This window comes from Phyllopteryx taeniolatus, chromosome 12 (assembly GCF_024500385.1).
Source record: "Phyllopteryx taeniolatus isolate TA_2022b chromosome 12, UOR_Ptae_1.2, whole genome shotgun sequence".
In the NCBI taxonomy this organism is placed as follows: Eukaryota; Metazoa; Chordata; class Actinopteri; order Syngnathiformes; family Syngnathidae; genus Phyllopteryx; species Phyllopteryx taeniolatus.
In genome coordinates this window covers 19,681,028-19,707,460 of record NC_084513.1, presented here as the reverse complement: position 1 = coordinate 19,707,460, position 26,433 = coordinate 19,681,028, and the positions used below count along the sequence as shown (strand labels likewise).

Here is a 26,433-nt window from a genome sequence, read left to right as displayed (position 1 = left end):
CGGTTAGACAGCTCCTCACTCCACCCCGTAGCGATCCGGGTATGGAACAGTCCGCTCGTCCACTGTGTATCAGCAGCAGTTGAAGTATACCGCCCAGTTCTGACTGTGGTGATCGGAACACTTCGTTTTGATGCACTCCTCTACTCAAAGAACTAAGTAACATCTCCCACCTCTCTGTTTAAAGAAAACCACATTGACGCCAAAAGTCTCTTTTTTTTTTTTTTAAATGTTACGCCTCCCTGCTCGGCTTCATCGAAACGACTGAGCTTCCGCTCATCTCGCCTTTAATTCGGTGAGTCATTGTATTGATGCACCTGATATACACGGCTAGTTTAGCTTAGCTTAGCTCACCTCGCATTCACACACAAATGCAATGTTTTTCCCCATGCTAGCTAAGCCTTAGTTCCACTGTAATATATGCTATTCTCTGAGGGGAGTGGCGTTCCCCCCCCCCCCCCCTCCCTTTTCATACACATTGCAGTAACATAATAGACTCTTCAACTAGGGATGCTGTCATCAGGCCAAATGCTGCCTCATCATAATGAATGCTGTGGTCAGGTGTGGTGGGAATATAGTGTCAGTCAGGTGACGCCGTCCGCCGCAGTAGTGGTCGTCGGTTGTGTCCACGCAAAAACACGAAGCGAGTTTAAGATTTTGGATAGTCTGCAGCATTGTTGACCAGGTCTAAAATTGGGTCCTTGGGTGTACGTGGAAGCAGAACATGCAAACTGGAGGCCGAGATTTGACCCAGAACCTCAGATGCGGATGTGCTAACCACTCGTACAGTGTGCTGCCCTTTATTATAAAATCAATTAATTTTCTATAGTCCTTGTTCTCCTTAGGGTTGCGAGTGAGCTGGAGCCTATCCCAGCTTACTTTTGGGTGAGAGGTGGGAGACAGTGGGTACACCCTGGAGTGGTCGCCAGCTAATCGCAGGTCACTTACAGACAAACAAACATTCACACTCACATTCACACCTTTGGTCAATTTAGAGTCTGTAATGAAGCTAAGATGCATTTTTTTTGTATTGTAGAGTAACTGGAGAAAACCTGGAGAACATGCAAACTCCACACAGGAAGGCCGCAGCTGACATTTCAACCCTGAACCTCAGAGGTCGATGTACTAACCACTCGGCGACCACGCTGTCCTTTATTGTATCATCCATATCCATATCTCTCCATTTTCTGTAGTGTGTATTCTCATTAGCGTTGTGGGATAGCTGGAGTGTATCTCAGCTGACTTTGGGTGAGAGGCAGGGTACAACAACCTGGACTGGTCGACAGTCAGTCGCAGGGAACATATTGACAAGCAACAATCATTCAAACCTATGAACAATTTATAAATGTTTTTTTTGGGGGGGGGGTGTCAATTACTCTCAGATTTCGCTATTCATGTCAAGTTTGACAATTGACATTCTTGTAAGTCATTGCATTAATTCTCAAGCATCACCCAATTTTTTTTATGCTATTCTATTTCTATTTAATATTGTTTCCCGTGATGCTATCATCCACGCTCCAACAATGAAACCCTCACTTCATTGGTTTCTGTCTTTGCTGTTGCTGTTTGTTACTCTCCATCTATCGAAGTTTTCATGTAACTCGATTATGGTATTTTTCGGCTCGCATGAAATTTCCAGACATGGGCTCCTAAAAAAAGGTCCACCATTGTAAACAAAACCATAAAAGTATTTATAAGGGGGAGTGACACTAATGATTTTAACTTCGTTTGGATGAATTTAAGTGACACTTTTAAATATTATTTCTCCACTTTGATGTGCTTTGAACTGTGGAGAAAATATGGAGCAAAAAATACCACAGGCGGAAAGAATGCCGAAACAAGAAAATATTTGAAAAGTTTTGCAATGAGGGCAGCATGGAAGCCTAGTGGTTGGCACGTCTGTATCGCAGTGCAGTCATCTGTTGCGATATTGCTGTAAATTTATTGCGCCTTCACTGCATTGCAAATTCTGTTTTATTGTACTTATATTGTGTATTATTCGCATACCGTGGGATTTTGCGGTGACTATTTTTCCACACGGAGTGCCGCTAAAGACTCTCATAGCAATAGGTGTGAGCCAGGAAGATAAGAGTGCGTAAAAGACAGAATGTTCAAAGTCTGGGATCATTTCACACTTGATGAAAAAAGCTGTAACGTGCCTATTGCAAAGTTCAACTGGCTTAAGTTACACAACTGCACATCTACAGTAAACATCGTTGGCTAATTTAATATAACGTACCACTGCTAGTTAGAACAAATTGTAATTTCCCCCCACAGGTGGTTAGGATGGAGGGAAAATAGACACGGTCAGCCCACGGCTCGCTGCACCGCCCTAAAGAATGTTGGCATGATATGTTTGCGTGGCATAACAAGCGGCATTGAATGTTCCAGGCATCTGTGAACAAAAATTCCACCATGTCTGAGGGGATGATGAAGCGGCATGTCCTCCTCGTGCAAAGCTCATCTCTGCTAAGCCATAGAGTCCCGATGCCCCCCCTCCACCAACCCTTTCCTCTCTAATCTTACACTCACACTCACAAACACACACACACAAACACGCACACACAATCTCACTCACTCACATGTGCTGCATAATTCTATTTACCAGAAACAAGCCCCAGAGGGATGAAAGCTTTTCAGAGAGACGACACGAGAAGTTGATTTCCATCCACGCCTATTGCCTCATAAAAGAACATGTTGTTTGGCTTTTCTGTTTTTGCAGACACGTTGTGAGAACATGCTGGCGCCCGACTGACGTGCGACATGGATCCTGAGGAAGTGGAACTGCAGAACGACTACCGCTACCGTAACTATGCGGCGGTGATCGAGAAGGCGCTGCGAAACTTTGAATCGTCGAGCGAATGGGCGGATCTAATCTCCTCCTTGGGCAAACTTAACAAGGTAATAGCAGGACTCGTGTTGGGCTACCTGATTGAGAAGGATTGGTATTATAGTAGACAGTATATATTGTGGGCAGCACGGTGGATTAATGGTTAATGGTTAAGAGTTCTGAGGTTTGGGCTGTGAATCTCTGCTACAGCATTCCTGTGTGCAGTGTGCATGTTCTCCCTGTGCTTGAGTTTTCTCTAGGTAGTCTGGCTCTCTCCCACATCGCAAAAACACTCGTTAGGTTCATTGAAGACTAAATCATCGATTCTCTCGAACTTTATGCACCAAGGACTAGGGGTGGGGGATATATCGAATATACTCGATATATCGAATATACTCGATATAGCGCGTGTTTTTGCACGTGAGCTGTATAAAATGGCTATATCGCGATTATTGAGTACGAATCCTCACTTTTCTGCTTTTCACTCTGCCAGTGCACCTCTCACAGTAAGCAGCACAGTCCCCCGCCCATCCAGAAAACTCCTGTGCGTGTTTTTGTGTCAGCACTAAGCAGGCCCAACAAATGGCATGCAAATTAGACACGCCACAGAGAAGAGTAATGTTACATTTTAATGAATAAAAATAAATAAATAACGAATCATAAAGGCCAGCTCTCAGACGCTATGAGCGTGTCAGATGGATGCGTCAAAAGGAATCAAACATACTGAGGGGGTCATAGCTTATACGGTGTAAAATCACATTAGGAGGCGCAACTTCAAAATTGAATGGTTATCGTGGACTATAATTGTAAAAATAAGCACACAAGTCAACTGACCCTCGTTGTCGGTGACATAATGTCACAGCCGAACATGGTACCTGATGACAGCGAGACGATAAGAGAAAGCCCAAGTAGTGAGAGAGTCGGCACTGCCCCATTCACTAGTATCAAGTAACCCACGTCTCGGTTAATGTTTACAAAACTATCCGTTGTAAAATGCGCACTGCACTGTCGGCTGGTGGTGTTGATGTTCAGCTCGCCGTCTGCGTGTGTCTTTAAAAAGTCAATCCTTTTTTTATTTCCTCATTTTCTGGGAGCTTAAGAAAACATCACCGAGCAGTTCTGTAAATTGAGGCATTTAGCGAAGACACGTTTTTGGGGTGTAGCGAACGTTAGCTTGTTAACTGCTCGCTGGAGAGGTAAATGGTCCTTGTTATGGAAGCTAAGCACAGCTAACTCACAACTGAGCAGCATAGCCAAAAGAAACAAAGTCACTTTGTCCTCATATAGTCGGGGAGGGAACTCGTGCTAGAAAGTCCACGCCACAGCTAATGTGATGTCACGGGGCTGTGCTTTAGCCCCACCCACAAAATCAGGAAACTCCAAACGATGAAAATGATGCTTGAGCTATATCTCAACAATTCAGCACCATATTGTTTTGTCTTTGCATATGTTTTCAACACTTCAAACATATTTAATGTCTTTAGAAACAAAACACGGATGTCTGCTCAGTGCCTCTTTAAAACTAGTATTTCATTTTTATGTTCAAAATCCAGCTGTAGTCTCTGCTTGATTAATTATAGTTCTCTCATCATATGAATCAAAGGGTTAACCTTAACATTTATATAGTTATTTACAGTATAAATCAGAACATAGTGTATCGTGTGTCGCGATATAGCCTAAAAATATCGAGATATTGGTTTTGCGCCATATTGTGTAGTCCTACCAAGTACCGCCCAAAATAATAATTTGCTGTTATTTAAGTATCACCGTCATGACCAACATTACAGTAGTAGTAGTAGTATTCTGTGTGTGTGTGTATATAGGCATGCCAATGATGACAAAATTGTCAGGTACGTAGTTGTCATGAATCTGATGGTGATTTTGTGTATATGGTTCACTTGTGCGCAGGGTAAGAACATTTCTACGCATTTATTAGTGAATGAGGTCCAATGTTTTTGGCCGGAGCACAGTTTTTGCTTATTTCCTTTCACTCCCCGTCAGGCCCTGCAGAGTAACCTTCGCTACTCCCTCCTGCCCAAGAGGCTCATCATCGGCAAGCGTCTGGCCCAGTGCCTGCACCCGGCCTTACCCAGCGGGGTGCACCTCAAGGCTCTGGAGACCTACGAGGTCATCTTCAAAATTATCGGGACAAAATGGCTGGCCAAGGATTTGTTCATTTACAGGTAAAAAAAAAAAAGAAGAGATGGCTAAGCTGAAGTGCTATGTGCATTTTGCTTTGACGCATTTGTTTCTGCATTTTTAGCTCAGGCTTGTTCCCGCTGTTAGGCCATGCAGCCATGGCAGTGAAGCCTGTCTTGCTCACGCTGTACGAGCGTTACTATTTACCACTGCAGAGGGCTTTACTGCCCAGTCTTCAGGCCTTCATAACAGGACTGCTGCCCGGCCTGGAGGAGGGTCTGGATGTCAACGACAGGTATACTAGGCAATGGTCCTATGTAGGGCTTGGCGATATGGCCTTAAAATAAAATATCCAATTTTTATTTTGAAAAATCAAATTTCCAATGTTAGTTGATTTTATTTTTTTATTTTATTTATTTATTTGTTCTTTTCTCTTCCGCCTCCCTCGAATGAAACTCAAATGACATAAAACGTAACTTTTTTTCTGGGTTTTTTTTTCTTCACCGAATTTGTTTTATTTCTACTGAAATTAGATATTCATATTACTTCTACTGATACGAAATTATATTTTAGAAAATTCCAGCGTTATTTTTTCCGTTCATTAACTTGCATCAACTTCCACAGAAGGAGGAGGAATAATGTTTTTCTTTACAGATAATATTAATGTTCTTATAAAAATAGTAATTTTGTAAAAAATTGTGTTCAGTGTGATTGACTTCCCCCAGCCTCCTTCCTTGTCATAGGGAAAACAGTCTGTTTTGACCTGTGTATCTTTCTGTGTCCAGGACCGATGCCTTGCTGCTTAAGTTGTCTCTGCTGGTGGGTCAGCAGGTGTTCTATGGAGCCCTGTGGGGTTGTATACTCGTCAGTCCCGTAGTGCGACTGCCCGCCACCAACTTTATAGTCGCGCACTTTGACCGCACTTTGCCCCTGCAACAGCAGAAACACATGCTCGGCTATGACCATCGCGTGGCGGTGAGCACATTCATCTTCTAGGATATGAATTCATTCAGCCCCAATGAAGTTCGCCGTTTTTTTACTGAACTCCTCTTCAACTGTCTTTGTGCAGATGAAGTCTGTGTGTCTTTCCCTGCAAGACTCAAATGTGCTGGTGCAGAGAAACATGCTGGAAATCCTGCTCTTCTTTTTCCCTTTGTCCACATCCCTGGTAATTAAACTCTAAACCATAACTTCCACAGTATAATTTTTTTAATTACCATGTTTTAGAGGAGACATGCATTCTTTCACAATTTAAAACTCAGTTGTTTTAACATGTCTGTGGCATTTTTTCTTTAAAATAACAAGGATCAAGAATGATAGTACACTTTACACACTTGCTAAAATTGGCCAGTTTTTACATGCTGGCCTTATTTCATGCAAGCTAACGACCCCATATAGTGCTGAGCTAATGGCGACTTTCGCTACCATGATGACTGGGGTGCAGCCTGAGCCTCAAGTCTGATTTAGCTCCTTTAATGTTGGGATCTATGGACCATTCATGTCTTGGTTACCTTATTTTGCTACATTTAGGTCAATAGAATGAAGTGCAGTTGTACGCCATTCCAAACTACAAACGCAACATTAAACAAGCAACAGTGAACCGAGCCGGTACTGTACAATGAAAAGGCGGCATAATTGTGCTTGGCAGATGTTTATTTTCTCCTGTCTTTTTCGGTTGTTTGTTTAGGACCCAGCGGAGGCCAGCATCGTAATGAGCATTGATGACATGACCACAGTGGTTTCCGCTGCTTCACTTACATTACTCCGCAGAGACATGTCCCTCAACAGGCGTCTCTATGCATGGCTCCTAGGTAACTGGTGATAAGGATGCATTAAGTGATGACTCGCTTACTACCTTCATGGTAGTGTTAGTTCAATTTCTGGTTTTCTCACTTTGCTGTACTGTTTGTTTTTATGTGCTTCTTTTTTTTCCCCAGGCACAGACATCAAAGGAGAAATGGTTGCTCCGCATCCAACCATGTCTTCTTCAGCAGAGGAACATATGTTGTTTTACTTTAACACGTACTCCAAGGATCTTATTGTGCAGGTACCTGACACGTGTTGAGATACAAATATATACAGGTGCATCTAAATAAATTGGAGTATTGTGGAAAAGCTGTCATCTTCATGCCTTCATAAGTCAATATTGTATGTAAGTAATGACTGCTTATAAATGAACATTTTCAGAAGGCCAATTCCTACTTGGGTTCTAAAGGAATAATAATTTTTCTTGCTTTTTTGATGTGATAATGTAATTTCTTGGGATGGTGAATTTGTTTTGTTCTTAATCAGTAAACTATAATGATCAAAGTTAACCCAAAAAAAAAATCAATTATCATTTCACTCAGTAAATCTATATGATTTTCACTTTTTAAATTGAAATACCGCACTTAAATAAATTGTTTTCCACAATATTGTAATTTAGTGAGATGTAGAAAAAATTACTACGAACACAATCTGTTCCATTTCGCTGGTTGACCAAATTGCTTTCCCTCAACAGTTTTTTTCAATAAAAAATAAGGTAACATGAATTAATTAGTTCCAGGCTATCACCACCACTTTTTAAAATAACCATAACATTATTAAGTTTTAAAGTACATTCCTAACAGTAACAAAGAAGTTTACCACCATGTAGTAAAACGAAATAAAACCAGAATAAAATAAAACTACTAATCCTTTGAAGGCACTGGACAGACATCCAATTAAGATGTGTAACTGGAACGTGCGTGTGCAGAGCAATGCTGTCACCTTGTGGGATTTTATAGGTATTACTACAGTCGTGTATGTAGTAACGAGCGACATTTAGCCCATTACGTTCACTCAAATAACATTTTGAACAGCTATTGTTTTAAGTGATACTCTTGAGAAATATTTGAATTTCTTTAATCCCATTTTATATTTTTGTCTTTCACATTTATGCGCTATTTAGAAAGTATATAAATCAGAAGTTACGACTAGAGTAGTTTTTTTTTTCCACTAAATGCTTACTTAATTCTTTGGAGGACGACTTTTACATCTCGTCATTCTAAAGCGGGAGTCGGCAACCATTTTCTTCTAAAGGAGTGTGCATTGTGCCGTTATGAACTTTTAAGTTTTACAGCCTGAAAACCAAATGTTGACAGGGGGCGAGCGGGGGTGGTTGATTGTTGTTTTTCGGGGCACAGTACAAGTCAGCCAAAATAGCACTCGGGAATCACTCAACCAGTCCCTCTCTCGAGGCGCTTTTTCACGTCACTGTGACGCCAAGTCGAACATGCGTACTTTTACATCATGTCAGCCTCCCTGCACTTGCTACGCCTGTGTGCACGCCATTCCGTGTTGCCGCTCCCTCAGTACAGGCACCATCACCCCAGGTCCTAAAGCAGTGTGCCAGTGTTTATGCCGAGGAGTGCCACCCGTGGCATGCGTGCCAAAGGTTACTGACCCCTGTTCTAAAGTAACAGAGATTTTTGTTTTTGGCTACTCTGTGCATGTAATGTATTTACTTTTATTACTTTATCTGCTTGTATCACAAAAAAAGGAAAGCAGTCTGCTGATGAGATCTGCTGATGTCTTGCATGACACTGGATTGAACTGATAATTTTGATTGCCTTTTGAGACCTATTTTTCCCCAAAGATTTTGGCATAACTCTAAATTATACCACTTCTGGGGTGTTCTCCTTTGGAGTTGTTGACTGTGACATAAAAACACCTACTTAAGCGGTAACTACTGTCATGTCTGTACACAAATGATGGTGTGATAACCATATTGCTTAAATTAAGATGAAATACGGATGAGATAAATACGGAAAAACAGATCGCCGAGGTAACAAAATTAACTAGGTAATAAAATGAAAACTATGGACATGGTATTTATTTGGAAGTATGTTTTGATTGCATACATGTCATGTCAATCACTACAATGATCTTCCAGGGCAACAAAAACAACATTTAGACCATTGGGGGGAGGGAAAAAAAAAAAAGACTTGAACACTTGGAAAATAAACAAGAAGCAATAGAATACTACACGTTGGTCACATGTGCTGTGTTTGCACAGTGTTTTATCTGATGTTTGTTTCTCACATGTTACTTCTTTCCCATCTGGCGGGTCTGTGGCTTCAGGGTCTGATTAACATCCTCAAACAGAAGGATGTCGAGAGCAAACCGGAGAATGTGATTGGCTACCTCAGGCCTTTTCGCATCATTATCAGCCTGCTGGATAAACCGGAGTTGGGTAAGTCCGGCACACAAGGACATGAAAATAAGAAATGATTCTTCACTTGATTTTATGAGTACTACTCTGGCATCTGTGTCCAGGGCCAATGGTCTTGAGCAGTGTACTGTTGGAGGTGGTCCGAGCCTTTTACAGCTACTGTCGAGAGATGCTGGGTGAAGATGCCATCACCAGTTCAAGGCTCTCCGGCAACCAGTTAGCCAGGTTAGGGAAGCGCAGACAGACAACCATCAATGGCTTTCCCAAATCAACTCAATAAAAAGTTACCTGTTAAATGTATGGTGACCAAAGGACCTTGTCCACATCGAGGGCTTTAATATGAGTTATGACTCAATTGATTGGGTTTGTTGCACGTTGATTTGTATCTTTGTCAGGCATGAAAACCAAGTTTTAGGGTGAAAAATAAATCCATATGGTGACTATTTAATGTTTTGCATTCATAGGCAAGTTAAGCAACAGTTAAAGACTTTTGTCATTGTGTCAACATATAAAGGCATAATGACAAAATGTTAATAGATCTGGAAAGCCCATATTAACTGCTTTAAGACAACATATGGTGTTTGTTCTGCTTTTTTTTTTCTTTTCTTAATCCTCTCATGAATTAAAATTGACTTTTAGGGCTCCCAACAGGGTGAGTTTCCCTATGAGAAGTTATGACTGTTTGGTGTTTTACCATTAATATGCGAGTTAAAAAAAGAAAATGTTGATTTTGTTCTTCTCATATACAAGCATTAAAAACAAGTTTTTGTTTTTTTTTCCATTATGTGTCAACAGATGAGGGCATAGTTACAAAAAAATATAATACTGTACATGTATGGAAACCCCACAAAGTGCTATAATACGAGGTTTGGGGTTTGTATCATTTAGATTTTTGATTTATTTATTTTAACTTGTCATGACTGAAATTTGACTTTTAGGGCTCCCCATGAAGGCCCGTTCAAAAGTGAAGATGACAAAAGTACATGGTTAAGTGTGAGTTAAACGAGAGAAAAAATATTTTTGGTCATTGGGTCAACATATGATGGCATAATTACAAAAGGTTAAGATATCTGCAAAAACAGATGGCTTTAGTCTCATTTAATTTTTGGTCATTCTGACAACAAATGAAGGCTTAATGACATCATACCTAGATCTGGAAAGCCCAGATGTAGATTTAATATGAGGTGCTGTAAGACTCAATGGGTTTTGCCGCGCATTGATTTTTGACCTTGTTGAATTTTAACAGCATGATAAAAGAAAACAAGAACGGAGCAGAGATCATAAAGACGATGAATATGCTTGTGAGCTCCATGGACACTGAGTACCTGTGGGATTACATGACTCAATGCTTCTGCACGTCTCTCAGGTGAGACAGTGTTTCATGACCACACATCATCACATTGAATTGGCACCCCAAGGCAGAGTCACAATCATGTTTATGTGCAAAATTGCCAATTCCATATGCAATGTGAAGTCTCACTCTATGTTGTACTGTTGGTGGGATTATAATTTTGGTTTTTTTCTTTTTTCTTTTATAGTGACAACAACGATCCACCAACGGCTCAGCAAGACAGCAGCTGTCCTGCTCCCTCTGTCACGGAAATGTCCAATCTTATTATTTTTTTGCTTGATGTTCTTCCTCTGGTAAAGAATCTCTAGTTGTTAATCGGAACATGAACTGTACGCAAACAGTAGTTTCCTAATCCCCGTGTTCTTTCACAGGAGCTCCATGCTGATATCCAGTCCCACTTCCTTCCCGAAATGCTTGGCACAATGTTGCGGACCCTGCGCGGCCACATGGACTCTGTTCGCTTGGAGGATGTCACACAGGGCCTACGGGCATGCTTCAAAGTGCTGAGTAAGATCCAGATGCCTGTGGCATTCATGGACTTTGAGGCCGGAGCCCACACAGAGGATACGGTGGTAGAGGCGCAAGAGGAGGATGAAACAATTATTCAGGTATAGGTTTGATCATTAGGGCAATGTTTCCCAACCTTTGTTAATGTCAAGGCACTCCACCAGACAAAAATGTCACAATAAATACATATACTGGAATAATGATGATTTCGTCTCACTTTACTCACAAATTGACTTGGCTTGTTTAATTGAACACAGAGTTGATACACTCGCAGGAAGCCATGATTTATTCTGTTATATGAATGGCAACATGCGGCAACACCTTCTGCTCATCTAGTGGAAGAATAGTTAATTCTTCTGCTGGCATAGAAAGATGAGCTGTGACTGTGCCTAAATTACAAAGTTTCATAAAATCATGGGGACAAAAACAAACAAAAAAAAGGTTTCAATGTGGCAAAGTGTTGTTGTCGTGCCACACCAGCATAATAGGTTGGCAATGAATAGGCTGGTCGACGGCGCATTGCACTGTGCTATAAAAAGACATTGTGCCACAGCACAGTGGGTGGGAATCACTGCATTGTACTTTCTACAATATTTCTTCTATTGGTAAAACATGTTTTTTGTAGTGATTTATTCGGCTGTCTCGCGGTGTAAATTCTGCTTCTTTCTAGGATGTAGAGAAGAGAGGCGAGAGAGGTGACGGTGTTGGTGAAGGTAATGGTCACCATGGAGATGACGAGCTGAACAGAGCTGCAAATGAGGCAGAGCCTGCAGATGGAGGCTACCCGACACTCCGATCAGAGGACAGCGGGCTGGGCGTCAGTGCCTCGCCGTCAGAGCAGCATCTTCTACCCGCTGTGGGCTCCAGGGCCAATGGAACGTGCAAAAATAGTCCTGGAGTGTGGAGAAGGGGCGGCAGTGTCGACACCACAGCACAATGCCTGCAGGACATCCTGGCTTTCATAGCAACAAGGTAAACTACCCATTTTTTGACAACAGACCACACACTGATTAAAATACATATATATTTTTTTTACATTAAAAAAATATATATATGAGGCCATGATCATTTAAAAGCTTCATCCATCCATCCATTTTCTATAGAGCTTGTTCTCACTAACTCAGCTTACTTTTGGCAAGAGGCGGGGTCCAATATGGACTTGTCGAGGGGCACACATTAAGAAAACCGACCAGTCGGTCACAATCACATTCACAAATATGGACAATTTTTAGAGTCTTCTTGAACCAAACATGCATGTTTTTGGACTGTGGGAGGATGCTGGGGTACCCCGAGGAAAAACTCATGCAAGCACAGCATGGCATATGGAGTTTTTTTTTGTGGTGCTCAAGCATTGTCGTAATCATAATAACTTTATTTTCTGAAAGCTTATTTTACTTTTATCAGGACTCCCCCCCTTCCCCTCCCCTCCCAAAATTTAATACTCATTGGACAATATGCAGACTGGCATTCGAGTGTCAAAAAGTGTCTGGTGACATGCTGCTTTTTAAAAGCTTGCGATGATTATCAGCAATAGATAGATAGATTTTGTATTGTTTATCTCATTGAATGAATCGAAACAAATCCTTTCTCTCCTATGTTTTAGACACCTGCTGGTACAGGTGGAGGATGTTGAAGCACAGGAAGAAAGGCCCAAGGCTGACGTCATGACTGGCCATGCGGATCATAAGGCTTTATTACGAAGCAAAGGTGGATTGGAAATTAAAGAGAAACTGACAGAATTCTTCACCCCTAATAAGCTAAAACATCAGTCCGCATCTGAGGCCCAACAAGCAGAGAAGAAAAAAGAGCGCAGCAGTTGCCTGGACTGGGCTGCTGGTTACAGGCCACGAGGCAGGGCTGAGATCTCCGAGGCGTGTCGGCAGGCCTTCGCTGCCACCTGCCACCTGCTCCTGGAGTGTACCACCTTCCCTGTTTACCTAAGTGAAGAGGAAGCCTTGACTCTCCACACAGACATGTTTGGCCAAGCAGGTCAGTCACTTGCTTTCCTCTACTTCCTCCACTTAGCTTTCACCCACAGATGTACAGCGGAACCTTCAAAGTTGAAAGCCTTGAAACTTTAAAGGAGACATATCATGCTTATTGTTACTGAATTCACCCCCCTGGTGTCTTAATAACGTCTGTGACATGCTTTCCTTAGAATACATTGTGAAAAAATTATGAGTTAACACACAATATTTCTTGTCTTGCTGAAATCAAGCCATTTTAGCCAGAATCACATTAAGATTTCAACACTTATTCTGAAGGAGGAAAATATGCATTTGAAGTTAGTTAATTTTAAGCATTCAAGGTCCTGTATTTTACCAAACCAACTTTTTCCAGTATTGGTGCACGCATTCCTGAGTTTCATATGATTTTCTGCCAAGAGGCCTGAAATCTATCTCTCGATCTCTCTATCGCGCTCTCTCTCTCTCTCTCTCTCTCTCGCTATCTATATATAGCCCATCCCTTAAGTAGATGGTGTGGCCCATTTTGTCACCTGGTGTGTCATCCACTTAAGACAAATAAACGTCTCCCTTTCCCCAATTATGAAAAACGTGTATTATGAGACTCAAACAATGACATTAACGAGGTCGTTTATCCTTCACAGGAGATGACGCGGAGAGCTTGCCCATGTGGCTGAGGTCTTTGATGACATTGTGCTGCATGTCAAGGGACTACAAAATCCAACATACTGCAGTGGCCTCTCTGCTGGAGCTCATCAACCACTCCCAGTCCTTAGCGCTGGTCATCCAGGACAAGAAGAGGCGCTACCAGACGTCCGACACTAACCCCCTGAGTGGGCAGCTGCAGATGATCACCGTGCCCCCCATTTTTCCCACTTTGCTTTGCGCCATAGAAGAGGGCACTGACTTTTACCAGGTTGAGGGAAACGTTTGTGCTACCCTAACAATCTTAAAAATATGTACGGGACTGAAGATATTTTAATTGTGTGTTGTGATACAGAGGGTTACCCTGGTACTTTGGAGCCAACTGGACACGGAGCGTCGAGAGCAACACATTGCCTGCGTGGAGCTCTTTTACCGCCTTCACTGTTTGGCTCCATCAGCAACCATCTGCGAAGACATTATCTGCCAGGCGCTGTCGCACAAGGAGAAGGTGAAAATACCTGTTGAGGTGCTACTTTATGCTTATGATGACATAGGCAAATTATACAAAAAATAAACACTGATTCTTGCGATTGTGTGGCCCAGGCTGTTCGGCTTGAAGCCCTGCACCGCTTCTCGATCCTCTGGCACCTGACCCGTGAGATCCAGTCGAACAGGAATTGCCGCTCCTTTGACAGGTTACCGTATTTGGACACAATTACAACAAATACATCCTTCACAAGGCTTGAAATAAGTGGATTTGCATCAAAATTAGCATTTTGTGCCTCACAAAAAGACATTGAAAAGCAAAACTGTTTATCCGCTGAGCATGAGCCGGGCATGGCATAAATGAGCCATGCGTGGCGAGCGGGAGCAGGCTGGAGAAACTCTGTGATAGCCCGCCGCCGGCTCCGTCGCTGGGCCAAAGCCAGGCAAGAAGTGGCCAACAACAACGCGGCGGGGTCGGTAGGGTAACCTAGTTGTAGTGTCGTATTGTCAACGTATAATCAAAAATCTTTTACATCTCTGTGATGTTGAATTTTAATTTGATACTTCTAATCATTAGTCATCCTGTGTTGGTACCTGGGGCACCTGTGGTAACTTTGGACTCTAAAATATTTACACGTATGTCCCTCTTCATGTACAATTATCAGTCAACCAGACCCAGATGTCCTAATTCTGCAGTCGACAGTACACTGTTAGTGTTTATTGCAGTTCAGATTTTTAATTAGTTGCTTGTTCTCTATGCCAAAAATTGTTGTTAATAAATGAAAACAACAAATATTTGTGAAAATGTAAGCTTTTATTTGGTTCATTTTCCATAGATTAATCACAATGACCTAAAGCAATGACCTGGCCTAAAGGTCTGGCAGGTGGTCTCTGCCTAGCCCTGGACCCCACAAAACCCCTGGTTTACCCCTCTGTCCCTTGCTGTGGGATTAACCTGTAAAAAATATTACTCCTCAAAATTAGAAAGTTGCATCTGAAATGAAGTCATTGATTAGCAAAACTGCTCCATTGACTGCCATTGACGGCTTTAGAAGTCAAATATCCATGTTTAACTGGGAAGGCTGGCAGTGAATGAGTTAAAGAGCCTTGATTCAGCCATCCATTTTCTTTACCGCTTGTCCTCATTTTAGTTGTGGGTGAGCTGCAGCCTATCTGCTGATTTGTTACACCCCTAATTCGTATTATTCTGTTTGATATTTGTATCAACTTTAATAATGACTTTACTACTGCATTACTGTAGACTAGTGATGAAAGCACCTTACGTGCAAATTCGGGTTACATTCCCGCCGTAGCAATGGAACTTCTCCGTAAACCGTATTATTTTCAATCAGTCTTTGATTACAAATGTGGTTCTTTCTCCTTCAGGTCACTGTGTGTTGTGGTGGAGAATCTAAGATGCACGGACAGCTCAATAAGTGCAGCAGCACAGTGCTGGTTGGTGCGAGCTCTGTCCCTCAACGACGTGATCCGGATCCTGGAGCCCATCCTGCTCTTGCTGCTTCACCCATCCACTCAGCGTTGCTCCATTCAGGCCATCAAACAAAATGTCACTGCTGGTTAGTTTGTCTTTCTTTTTTTTTTTTTTTTTTTTTTAGCAGGCCATTTTTTTTTCATGTTATGAAGTGAACCCGAGCGTATTCATGGTTTGTAATTCACCTATTCTAGTCTGGTACCTAGACTCAGCTATTCACTGACAAACACACCTGTTTGTGGTTTTGTGCTTTTTTTTGATGCCACAGGATGGGTCAAAGCCCTGACTAATAGGAAAGTAGTAATTGATGTCAAGTAAGTTGCGTATTCCTCCGCCAATTGGTGTTTTGCTACTCACAAATTCACCCAATTTTCTTTTAGGGGGGCGGGGGCTATTCCCTGTGATTTGCTGAAAAACTCACCTATTCGATGTTTCTGTGTTCCTCCTCTGTCAAATATAGAAGTCGTACTGTTTAGCACTATTTTTGTGTAATTGAAAAATAATGCCGCCTAGCACTATCTTCCTCTTGACAGGGCTTTGGCCCATGCACACCCATATTTCCAGGAGATTTTTTCACAATCAGATCATCTATTAGCCATTTATTTTGTAGGGTAATATGGTAAGATTAGTGTGAAATGACAGTTGTGGCACATTTGCATGTGTTATTTATATATATTGTTGAAACTATTAATATACAAAAATATTTGGGGGTCGCTTCAATCACTTGAATAAACGGGTTTGCTATGTTTTTTCTTCTCTTTTAAAGGCAACCTCAAGGTTCTAAACAACAGAAGTCGGTGGTCTACAAAAGCAACGGATGCCATGGCTACTGAGACCAACGCCTTGAATCCCCAGAACGTCATAGACCGGGAATCTCTGTGGCTACAATTAGACAGCGGTTCCGAGTTGTCCAGTCTAGGCGCCGCTTTGGTGGCATCCAGGAGCGAGAGCGAGGAGACAGTGGAGGAGGACGGAGAGGAGGATGAAAAGGAGGCTGTCAAAAGCGAGAACACGGAATCGGCCGATACCAGCGGTGCCCAAGTATCCACTGAGAATTCGGGCTCTGGCACCGATGAGGGAGGAATGGTCAATGGCCTGCGGAGGGTGGAGTCCGAGCGCACGCAGGCGTCTGATTCGCTGTCAAGCGAGGATGACGAGGATCTGGAGTTGGAGGCCATGGCCAGATCTCGTTTGTTAAAACAGGAACGTGAGAAAAAAGAGGCCATTGGATCACTGTTCCATCATGTGCTTCTCTATCACGTAGCGGGCGGTTGGCGCCATCTGCTCCAAGGCTTGGCGCTGCTCGATAGCCTGCTGAGGAGCAACGCTGAGTGCCCTCTAGTGGAGGCGTTCTCCTCCACTTCTCTGGACACTAGCTCTGCCGCACACCTAAACCTTGTTTCAAACCTCTTGCAGCGCCACCAGCAAGCTCAGGATGGCATGAGCTTCTACGGCGGTTTGCTTTCCCCTTCGTCCTTCCCCTCCGTGCCCCCTTCTCTCCTCATCGAGCTGCTAATGAACTTGTGCCTGCGATTTCTCTGCTCTCATTACTCGTCCTGGCAGAGCCTTGGGCCTCTCGACTTGCAGGGCAATAGAGATGTTCAGGTGAAGAGTGTGGAAGTGTTGACGCGTATGGTGAACCAGCTCACTTGCATGGCACAAAGACATGAGGGCAGCCTTGATCACATTCACAAACTCCTCGCTGGATGTAAAGTGCAGCAATATGCTTTACTTACACTTTCAGCTTCTATGTATATAAGCCAAAGGGGTACGGACAAGCGAACAACCAAGGGTCTTGAGCTGCTGGATGAAGATGGTGGACTATCGGAAGAGAGTCTCGTGAACGTCGGGCAGGGAGAAGGACAGGAGCAATATCCCTTACAGATGGAATTGCTCCAACTCCTCCAGGCCCTCATAGTCTTGGAGTACCACGTGTGGCCCAGTGGGACTCTCTCTGGGACTGGATCCGGCGGGTCTTCCGGTCAGCCCGCAGAATCTCCGACTGGCAGTAACCCCCTCACACGGGGGTGGCAAACAGCCGTTCTGTTTCAGCAGTCCATCAAGGCAGCCCAGTATGTCCAGAGCCACCCCATCACCGCCCAGGGCATGTTTGTTTCCGCCGCTGCCAGGGCTCTGCAGCCGCAATACGGCTACACCATGCACCCACACTGGGTGGCACTGCTATGCTCCTCTCTGCCATACTTGGGCCGCTCTTTGGGCATCATTGTGGCTCCACTCATGAATCAGATTTGCAGGAACTTGGATGAACTGGTGAAGCTTTATGAGCACGATGGAGGAAGGACAAATCAGAGGTAAATCCGGCACAATTGTTCGCTCAGGTTCACACACCTGACCTCACCCATCCAGCCATCCTAGTTCACCGTGTTGCCCCATATAACTACGTGCTAAATAAATATCATTAGAAGCTACAAAAAAGGTATCTACTGTATATCGCTAACATTTCTCCCTATTACCAATGATCTTGATTTCTGTATGAGGTCAAATATACAGTGAGTCGAACCTCCAAAGTCAAACACAAACTGTTCCATGATGCTGTTTGACTTCCAAGTTGGTCTAATTTAAAAACAAAGAAATAATGGAATGTGAATTAACAAATTCTCGGCTCAAACTCAGGCAGCATGGTGTGCTAGTGGTTGGCACATCTGCCTCACAGTTCTGAGCTTCTGGGTTCCAGTGTCGGCTCCCGCTTCCTATATGGAGTTTGCAGGTTCTCAACACAACAAATGTATTTATTTGAAATCAGAAGTCATGCAAAATAGTTGTTCATTCAGCAATTTTTCAATTTATTTTCAAAATGGGCTTGTTAACCGAAATGCTTTCACTAAACGTTTTTAAAACTAAAGACATTGTGCAATTTTGGTGCAGAATTTAGGAGGAGAAACATGGAGTTGACGCACAGGATTTGCTTTAGTGGGTCACACAAAATGATGTGGCGGGCCAAATCTGCCCCGTGTATTTTAGAAGGTCGCAGAGTTGAAGGCTCGTGAACTTTGCTAAAGTCAGCCTACATTATGATGATTGTTTGAAGTGTATGTTTTCTTTAATTTTCTGGGCATATTATTACAAACTGTACTACTACTCCAGGGCTGTTAGATTTTGGAGGTTCCACTGTATTCATTTGATTTGATAGATTTGTGTTTCTGCTTTGTTCAGTGTAACTGGCAGGCGGGAGAACATTGCACCAGACTACCCTCTGACCCTTCTAGAAGGCCTGACCACCATTGCACACTACTGCCTACTGGACAACAAGCGGGTGAGTCTCACGCATACTGTATATACAGTATACAGACGATGTTCTGTTTACAGGACCACGTATTAACACATTTTTGATTTTGATTTTTGTCTGTCTCGTCAGACCTCGGTAGCCTGCGACTCTGTTGACATCCGTAACGGACGCAGCGCTGTGCTGGAGGCGCTGCCGCACATGCTCAGTAGCATGGCGTTGCTATGGGGCGTGGTTAGGAAGGAAGAGTTGCACAAGCGGCCGCCTGACTCTGCAACAAGCAGCAAGCACAGTTCTTCTGTCTTGTTTAAAAGCACCAAGGTATGTTGTTGCTGCACACCTTAATACAGCTATTCGTGGGAGATGGCATTAGCATACCATACCATTATAATTGCCATTCAATTCTACCTGTGTAACACTATTGCCACCCTCGAACAAAGGTGTGCACTCCAGGGGGGACAGCACTGTATTTCTAATGTGTGGCTCATAAGCCAGTGTGTTTTATGTGTTAAACAATCTCAGATTTGTTTTTTTTTTTATTTAGTGGCTGCAGCTTATATATCAATGTGCTTAATCGACCAAATTGAATTGTATATTTAACGCAGTAGCAAATTTCATTCATTATCCATTCATTATTGCCATGTGCTCGCTTAGATTCTACGGCAGCGGATATTGCAGTTCCTGCTCCCTCTGACTGGCCAATATGGGATTCCGCTGATGGCTTCGCTGGGAGCTGCATGGCGCAGCAGGAAGAGTAAAAGGAGTCACACGAACAATGTAAGAACAGCAATGTTTTCCAAGAGACAGTCACGTGTAAGAATTGGATTAAGAGCGTCTGTTTCTTCTTTAGGTTTTACCTGTGGTCAGTGAGTCTCATCTAACCATTGTAGAGCTGGTGAAATCCTTGAACACCTTGCACACCGACACAATCCTACAGTTGGTCAAGGAAGTGGTGAAAAAGCCACACCAGCTCAAAGCAGATCAGGTACCAAAAAACAACTAGTACTCAGGATTTGCATTATCGCCCACCTTTTTGTAAGAAACCTTCTGCTGTCTCTGAATTAGAAGTCAACCCTGGTGGACATCCCCATGTTGCAGTTCATTTATGCTTATATTAAAAGGTAAGAAGCATCAGACACATCTGGATCTTCAGATTCACCCTCAAACTTGACCACAATTCGCTCTGGTTGAAGTCGTGGTTTTTGGGGCAGCAATTTTTTTTCTCATCCAAAAGCCGAGTTACCAGTATGACGACCAGTGGCGGCACTAGGACATGCAATGAAACGAGCCTAGTCAGTATTGCAAACCTTTTGCGTTTAGATGCTCACAAAGCGGAAGTCTTAATTATCCATAAATCCATTTTCTGAGCCGCTTCTCCTCACGAGGGTCGCGGGCGTGCTGGAGCCTATCCCAGCTAACATCGGGCAGGAGGCGGGGTACACCCTGAACTGGTTGCCAGCCAATCTCAGGGCACATACAAACAAACAATCATTCGCACTCACTTTCACACCTACGGGCAATTTAGAGTCTTCAATTCATGCATGTTTTTGGGATGTGGGAGGAAACCGGAGTGCCCGGAGAAAACCCACGCAGGCACGGGGAGAACATGCAACCTCCACACAGGCGCGGCCGGGGATTGAACCCCGCTCCTCAGAACTGTGAGGCTGACGCTCTAACCAGTCGTCCACCGTGCCGCCAAGTCTTAATTAATAAAATAAATTTCTTTATTTTGTTAATTATCATAAAATCATTTATAAATGATCTAATAAAAAAAATGAGTGAATTATTTGAACTTTTTTTTCTTTTGACCTCAACTTCGAATGACTTGGCCCTTCTGCCACTTTTACAAAACAAATGTTTGCCTACCCCTGCACTGTAAGGTGTTTTTGTAAATGCTTACCCCATCTTCTTAAAATAATATGTAGCGTTACAGCACAAGCCCTGCAGGAGAACATCGCCCCTCTCCTCAGTCTGCTACGGGAGTCTGTCCAACTGAACCTGGCTCCCCCTGGTCACTTCTTATTGCTGGGGTCAGTTTGTGCACAGATATTTAATATTTAGTTTGCAATCAAGACATTGAAGTTTGATTACATTTTTCATGTGCTTCAATGACAAATGTCACTCGCAGTATTCTCAATGAAGTTGTCAATAGACTCCCCAATTTGGACAATAAGAAGGATACTCGAGATCTGCAGGTATAAAGACCACTCTTGTTTAAGCACTTGATAGACCAATGAGGAGAAACTATGGATGCTGTTGATAATAGCGGCGATTGGTGCAGGAGGTAACTCAGCGTATCCTGGAGGCCGTTGGTGGAATCGCGGGTTCGTCTCTCGAGCAAACCAGTTGGCTGAGCCGCAGCCTTGAGGTCAAAGTTCAGCCGCAGGTGCGCCCCGAAATGGACGAGCCTGACGACGCGGATATGGACGGCGATCACTGTGGTAACTATTGATTTGTCTGCCTGCTAGGCTATCAGCAAATTGAATTCAAAATAGCTTTAAATGAACAGTTATTGCATTGATAACAAATACTATAGTTTTTTGTGTTTTTTTTTGTCGAAGGCTTGGAGATTTTTGTGCTGTTTATACCTTAATGGCTGCACTACTCATCAGAAATTTGCCTCTTACTTATTAGAGTGTTAAGGGCTTTTTCTTCACTTTTTAAAAAAATATAGATCTGCCTTAAATTCACAAGTTGTTCTTGCGCGTGAAGAAGAGCTAATTGTTCTTCCTCTCGGCAGAGTCGATGGCTCAAGCCAGCGCCATGGTTTCATCCTCGGCTCCCTCCGTTTACAGCGTGCAGGCCCTTGTGCTCCTAGCTGAGGTATCTTTTATACCATACTGTGTGTGTGTATATACTGTATATAAGTGGCTTAGAGAAGCGGAGGTCCACTGGCAAATATTTTTTTGTAAGTATTCATAATAACACATTTATCTCACTGTGTAGATCTTGGCACCACTTCTTGACATGGTGTACCGCAGTGACGAGAAGGAGAAAGCGGTGCCTCTTATTTCTCGTCTCATGTACTACGTTTTTCCCTACTTGAAGAATCACAGGTAACTATTGTTTTTTACCACCATCACCGTACAGTACAAGCACTTCAGGATTAATGAGTCAACTGTACTAGTAAAGTTGTCCTCTTTGTAGTGCCTACAACATGCCCAGCTTTGATGCAGGAGCCCAGCTGTTGAGCAGCCTGAGTGGTTATGCCTACACCAAGAGAGCCTGGAGGAAAGAGGTCTTTGAGCTCTTCATGGATCCCCTTTTCTTCACAATGGATGCCTCCTGTGCACCCAGGTTAGTATCATTATATCATTGCTATAGTATTTTGGTGCTTTATACACACAGAGGTTGCGAATGTAAAGTGGAAGGTAAAAATTCAGCATCTCAAAGGTTTTTTAATTAACATTTTATTAGTCATCTTTACTGTTTGTTTTAATATTATTCTACATCGATGATGCGCGATCATTGTCTAATGAACCTTTGTGTTTTGTGTTCTCTCCAGTTGGAAAGCCATAATTGACCACTTGCTGACTCATGAGAAGACCATGTTTAAAGACCTCATGAGTGAGTACATGCGCCTTGATGACATAGTAGATGCCGGAGGAGGGACAATTGTATGAATGTCACGTTTGATATTGACTTTTTAGGCATGCAGAGTGGCTCCCTGAAGCTGTTTGCCAATGTCGACCAGAAACCCATGCTCTGGAAGCGCCAGGCATTTGCAATGTTCAGTGGAGAACTCGATCAGTATCATCTCTATCTACCCCTCATCCAAGGTGTGACATCGTTTCTCAATATTATGCACAGGGGTGAAAATATGTAATCCTCTGCTGTATTTATTAGTTTGCTCACTTACAAAAGAAAGTGAGTCTCCAATTTTCATAGTTTTTAATGATTATGGTAATAGACTATATCAGTTGAAAAACACAACCCCAAAACAACATTCACAGGCACGTTTTTATATTCTCTGCGAAGTGCGACTAATATTACTGCCGTACTGAGAAGTCACGAGCGGAGCGGGAGTCTCCTGTACAGTGTTATCGTATGCCTGTCTTTTACTGCCCCCAGGTGGCCAAGGTGCAAAGAGCAGTACAATTTGCATTGAAGCATAAATTGTAACAAAACCTGTTTAATATGTCGTTTTCGTAAAGTATAATACTATAGAGTTGTAGTTTTGTCATTAAAAACACATTACAAACTTTTTTTGTTGTTGTTTTTGGGAGGCTGGAACGGAATAATGGAATTTCCATTTATTTCAATGAGATGACTGTTTTGTATTGAGGCACCACTGTACTAGCTTGTGTTTTACTTGGGGATCATATACTTATTTCTGAAGCACAACAGTTTACAACTATAATTTTGTGATTTTTCTTATTTTTATTTATTTATTTTCTACACTTTGACTCATTTTCCTTCTCTTAATAAAATCAGCATTCAACCATAACAATTAGAGACTTAATTTCTTTGTAAGTGAGCAAACTTCAAAATGTTCCCCACACTGCTTTTACATTTCCAAATGACGCTAACAAAATTGTTCCACCAGAGCGTCTCACAGAGGCTTTACGAATGAATCCCAGCACCGCTGTTTCCGCTCAGATATTCCTGATGTTCCGTGTCCTCCTGCTGCGGATTTCATCCCAGCACCTGACATCTCTTTGGCCTATCATGGTCACAGAGCTTGTAAGGATTTTTAAGATTTTCACACATGGCCCACACTGTATATCTATTGTAATAACTGTTTGTTTTCTCAGATTCGCATATTTGCACGTCTTGAGAAAGCTCTGCTGGTAGATAAAGATGTCTCAAAGTGAGCTCTTTATTTTGATTTCTGAATCCTGACCATGTCATTTTACATAACTGTTATCCCTCCTTGTGTGCTCCCAGGATGGCCAAAGTCGTCCGCGGAGCCCTCGACAGAAACGCTCCTGTGAATTTCTCCCAGGCGGAGTTGGACATGTACCTGTCAGCTTGCAAGTTTCTGGACACATCCTTGGCCTTCCCCCCAGAGAGGATACCACTCTTTCAGATGTAAGCAGTCTCCTTTGGCAAAAGGGATGTCATCATTTGAAGCTGTGGTGCCACATTGGTTGTTCGGGCAATGGCTTAGCTTTTGTCAGTGGTTGGTCCGGCTCCTTGAGGTTAAAAGTTTGAGATTCAATTCAGGGGTGCACACAGGTGGTGGACAGGTGCGCGTGCAAACTGAAATTTTAAAAAACACACCAGATTTACTGCCCATTTGCGTAACAAGCATTTATTTATTTATTTATATTTTTTTTGGGGGGGGGGTAGACTTGTAGACGCGTTCAAATGGAACATCATGGCCAGGGGACTACAGATGAAAACTAGCCTTCTGGCTAATTCTGGCTTTTTTAACCATGTGTACTTCATGTGTTTTATGAAATTGCATTGTCCCCTTTCAAAAAGAAACTGATAAACTGATGATAAACTGATACATTTTTTTTCAGTTCAGTTGAGCTCATCCTCAATTATGCGCCACATGAGAAACTCCACCACAAACCGTGCAACTCGGGGGGCCGGCAACAGTGGCTGAGTAAGGAGGAGAGTCCGGGTGTTGCTACACAGTGGCTACGGCGGTCTGTCAAAATATGTATTTTAGGGCTGGGTGATAAAACGAGAAAATCTTGATTGTGAAAGAACTTTTCCCCGATGGAGATACAGTCAGGTCCATAAATATTGGGACAGCGACACGATTCTCTTCGCCTTATTAGTAAAGGAGAAAAAGAGTTTTGCGTGGTTATGAACCAAACAGGACACATGAATGGAACTGAAACAGTCGCCAAGAGCGGTTTGGACGGTTTTCATAATTTGTTCCGCCCCTAGTTTGTATGTACAGTATGCCTCTGACTTTTTAAGGGACCAAGAGTAAATCTAGAACGCATAGATATCACCAGACACTGGTTTTAATCCCTGGTGATGCTCTGCCAAGCCTTTACTGCAACAGTCTTCAGTTCATGCTTGTTCTTGAGGCATTTTCCCTAGTTCTTTCTTCAGTAAGTGAAATGCATACTCCATCGAATTCAGGTCAGGTGATTGACTTGGCCATTGCATAACATTACACTTCTTTGCCTTAAAATTTGTAAGTTTTTTTGTTGTTGTTTTAAATGGGTGAATTTCCACCTGTTTTAAAGAACTTTCTTAATATTTCCTGGCATCCTTACGATTCCATTAGGAAACTCACCGTACAAGAAGAGCTAGAGTTGCCTCCGAACGGCAAGGGCTGATTATATTGAAATCAAATATTCGGACACTTTTAATCAAGCGCAAGAGATTACAGTAATTCTTAATACAGGCAAAGGTACTTTTATGAGTTCAAACACTTATGTAAATAAAAGACAAAAAACATTTATAAAAAGAAAATAATAAAAGACACCACATTCTGTGTTCAGGTATCGCTGGGCATTTGTTCCAGAAGTAGACATGAACCACTACAGCGGTCCAGAGAGTGCACTGATTGAGGGCGAACAGGAGTGCAAGCCCCACGTTGTCCGAATTCTGGAGGGAATACAGCAACGTTACGGGGTAAAATCAGATATTAATAGCTGTATGTTGATACCCAAGCAGTTAACTGAATTTTGTGCACTTATTTCGCAGGCTCTCAACGGGCTGAGTGAGGAATCTGCTACGGAGCAACTGGAATTCCCCCTACTCACCCAGTGTTCCTTGTCCTCCATCACCCACTTGTTGCCTTTCCTTTTTACCCTGTGCTGTTCCTTCCAGGGGCCGCCCACCCACAGTCACCCAACGCCCCCGCCTCAGGTTGTAGACTACCCCGCAGCCAGCACGGATGCAGTGTTGGACCGACTTGAGCGCATCGTTGAGGAAGAGTTCTTGGACGACATGGAGAATTGAATGGAAGAGAACTCTGCAAATGGGCACAGCCCATTTTCGTTAACTGCTACATATGAAACATGCGTTGCAATTTATTTTAAATGTTTTAACAGATCTGCATATAAATACACTGAATCTGTATTTAAAAAGCAGAGGGGCTGTGCGGTAAGATGTTTGCAAGGTGCCGTTTTGGGATTATAGTATATTCTGTCAGTTTATGTCACAAATGACCATCTGTTGAATGTTGTCCTCGACAGTTTAAAGAAAAGTACCCACTATGAAAGATGGAAGTTTTGCAAATTTGCATAGGCGTGTTTTTGCCACACACACCTTAAATTGTGGTGTTGGAGTGCGCACACCTTAAGAATAGTTCATATCTTTGTACTTGAAAGCAAATAACGAGAGACACCAGTTTCCTTGACTAAACATTTGTGTTCTGATGTCTGACCATGAGAATGTTCTGTTTTGTCTTGAGTAATCTATTCTTGATTGTTATTGAACATCACAGCCCCCCTAGTTTTTATGTTGTTTACATGCCATTTTGGGTATTAAGGGAAATGTGATTTAATTGTTCCAAGATAGCTTTTTACAAATTCCTGCTATCTTTTACCTCTGTCCATGTTGAAATGTCTACGTAAATTATTTCAGTGTTGAAAGGACCATATCAAAGTTGAAATAAAAAATGCTAATGAATGAAGTGGTTACAGTGTGTTGTTTTACCGCCCTTTTTGTTT

At 42.7% G+C, this 26,433-nt stretch overlaps 1 protein-coding gene across 6 annotated transcripts; it reads left to right on the top strand.

Annotated features, from left to right (window-relative positions):
* Positions 1 to 100: 100 nt before the first annotated feature.
* Positions 101 to 26,392, top strand: dop1b (DOP1 leucine zipper like protein B). 6 transcript variants are annotated; one of them, XM_061791890.1, is made up of 40 exons: positions 103 to 292; positions 843 to 936; positions 1,034 to 1,113; positions 2,720 to 2,898; positions 4,829 to 5,010; positions 5,091 to 5,261; positions 5,752 to 5,941; positions 6,036 to 6,134; positions 6,654 to 6,777; positions 6,904 to 7,013; positions 9,068 to 9,179; positions 9,263 to 9,383; positions 10,405 to 10,524; positions 10,697 to 10,802; positions 10,881 to 11,117; positions 11,687 to 11,988; positions 12,620 to 13,005; positions 13,625 to 13,896; positions 13,981 to 14,133; positions 14,229 to 14,320; positions 15,498 to 15,688; positions 16,370 to 17,915; positions 18,778 to 18,877; positions 18,980 to 19,168; positions 19,502 to 19,624; positions 19,698 to 19,832; positions 19,913 to 19,968; positions 20,773 to 20,877; positions 20,976 to 21,042; positions 21,114 to 21,288; positions 21,588 to 21,670; positions 21,794 to 21,903; positions 21,995 to 22,144; positions 22,353 to 22,414; positions 22,498 to 22,626; positions 23,394 to 23,530; positions 23,602 to 23,657; positions 23,735 to 23,878; positions 25,258 to 25,390; positions 25,463 to 26,392. In XM_061791890.1, the coding sequence occupies exons 4-40, from the start codon at positions 2,761 to 2,763 to the stop codon at positions 25,718 to 25,720; spliced, it is 6,864 nt and encodes a 2,287-aa protein (XP_061647874.1). In that variant the 5' UTR covers positions 103 to 292; positions 843 to 936; positions 1,034 to 1,113; positions 2,720 to 2,760; the 3' UTR covers positions 25,721 to 26,392. The 6 variants fall into 6 exon arrangements, 5 of the variants coding, with proteins under 5 accessions (XP_061647874.1, XP_061647876.1, XP_061647877.1 ...); XM_061791894.1 differs by having other exon boundaries at positions 104 to 292; positions 21,129 to 21,288; XR_009791068.1 differs by lacking the exon at positions 23,602 to 23,657 and having other exon boundaries at positions 101 to 292; positions 25,463 to 25,603.
* The last annotated feature ends 41 nt before the right edge of the window (positions 26,393 to 26,433 follow it).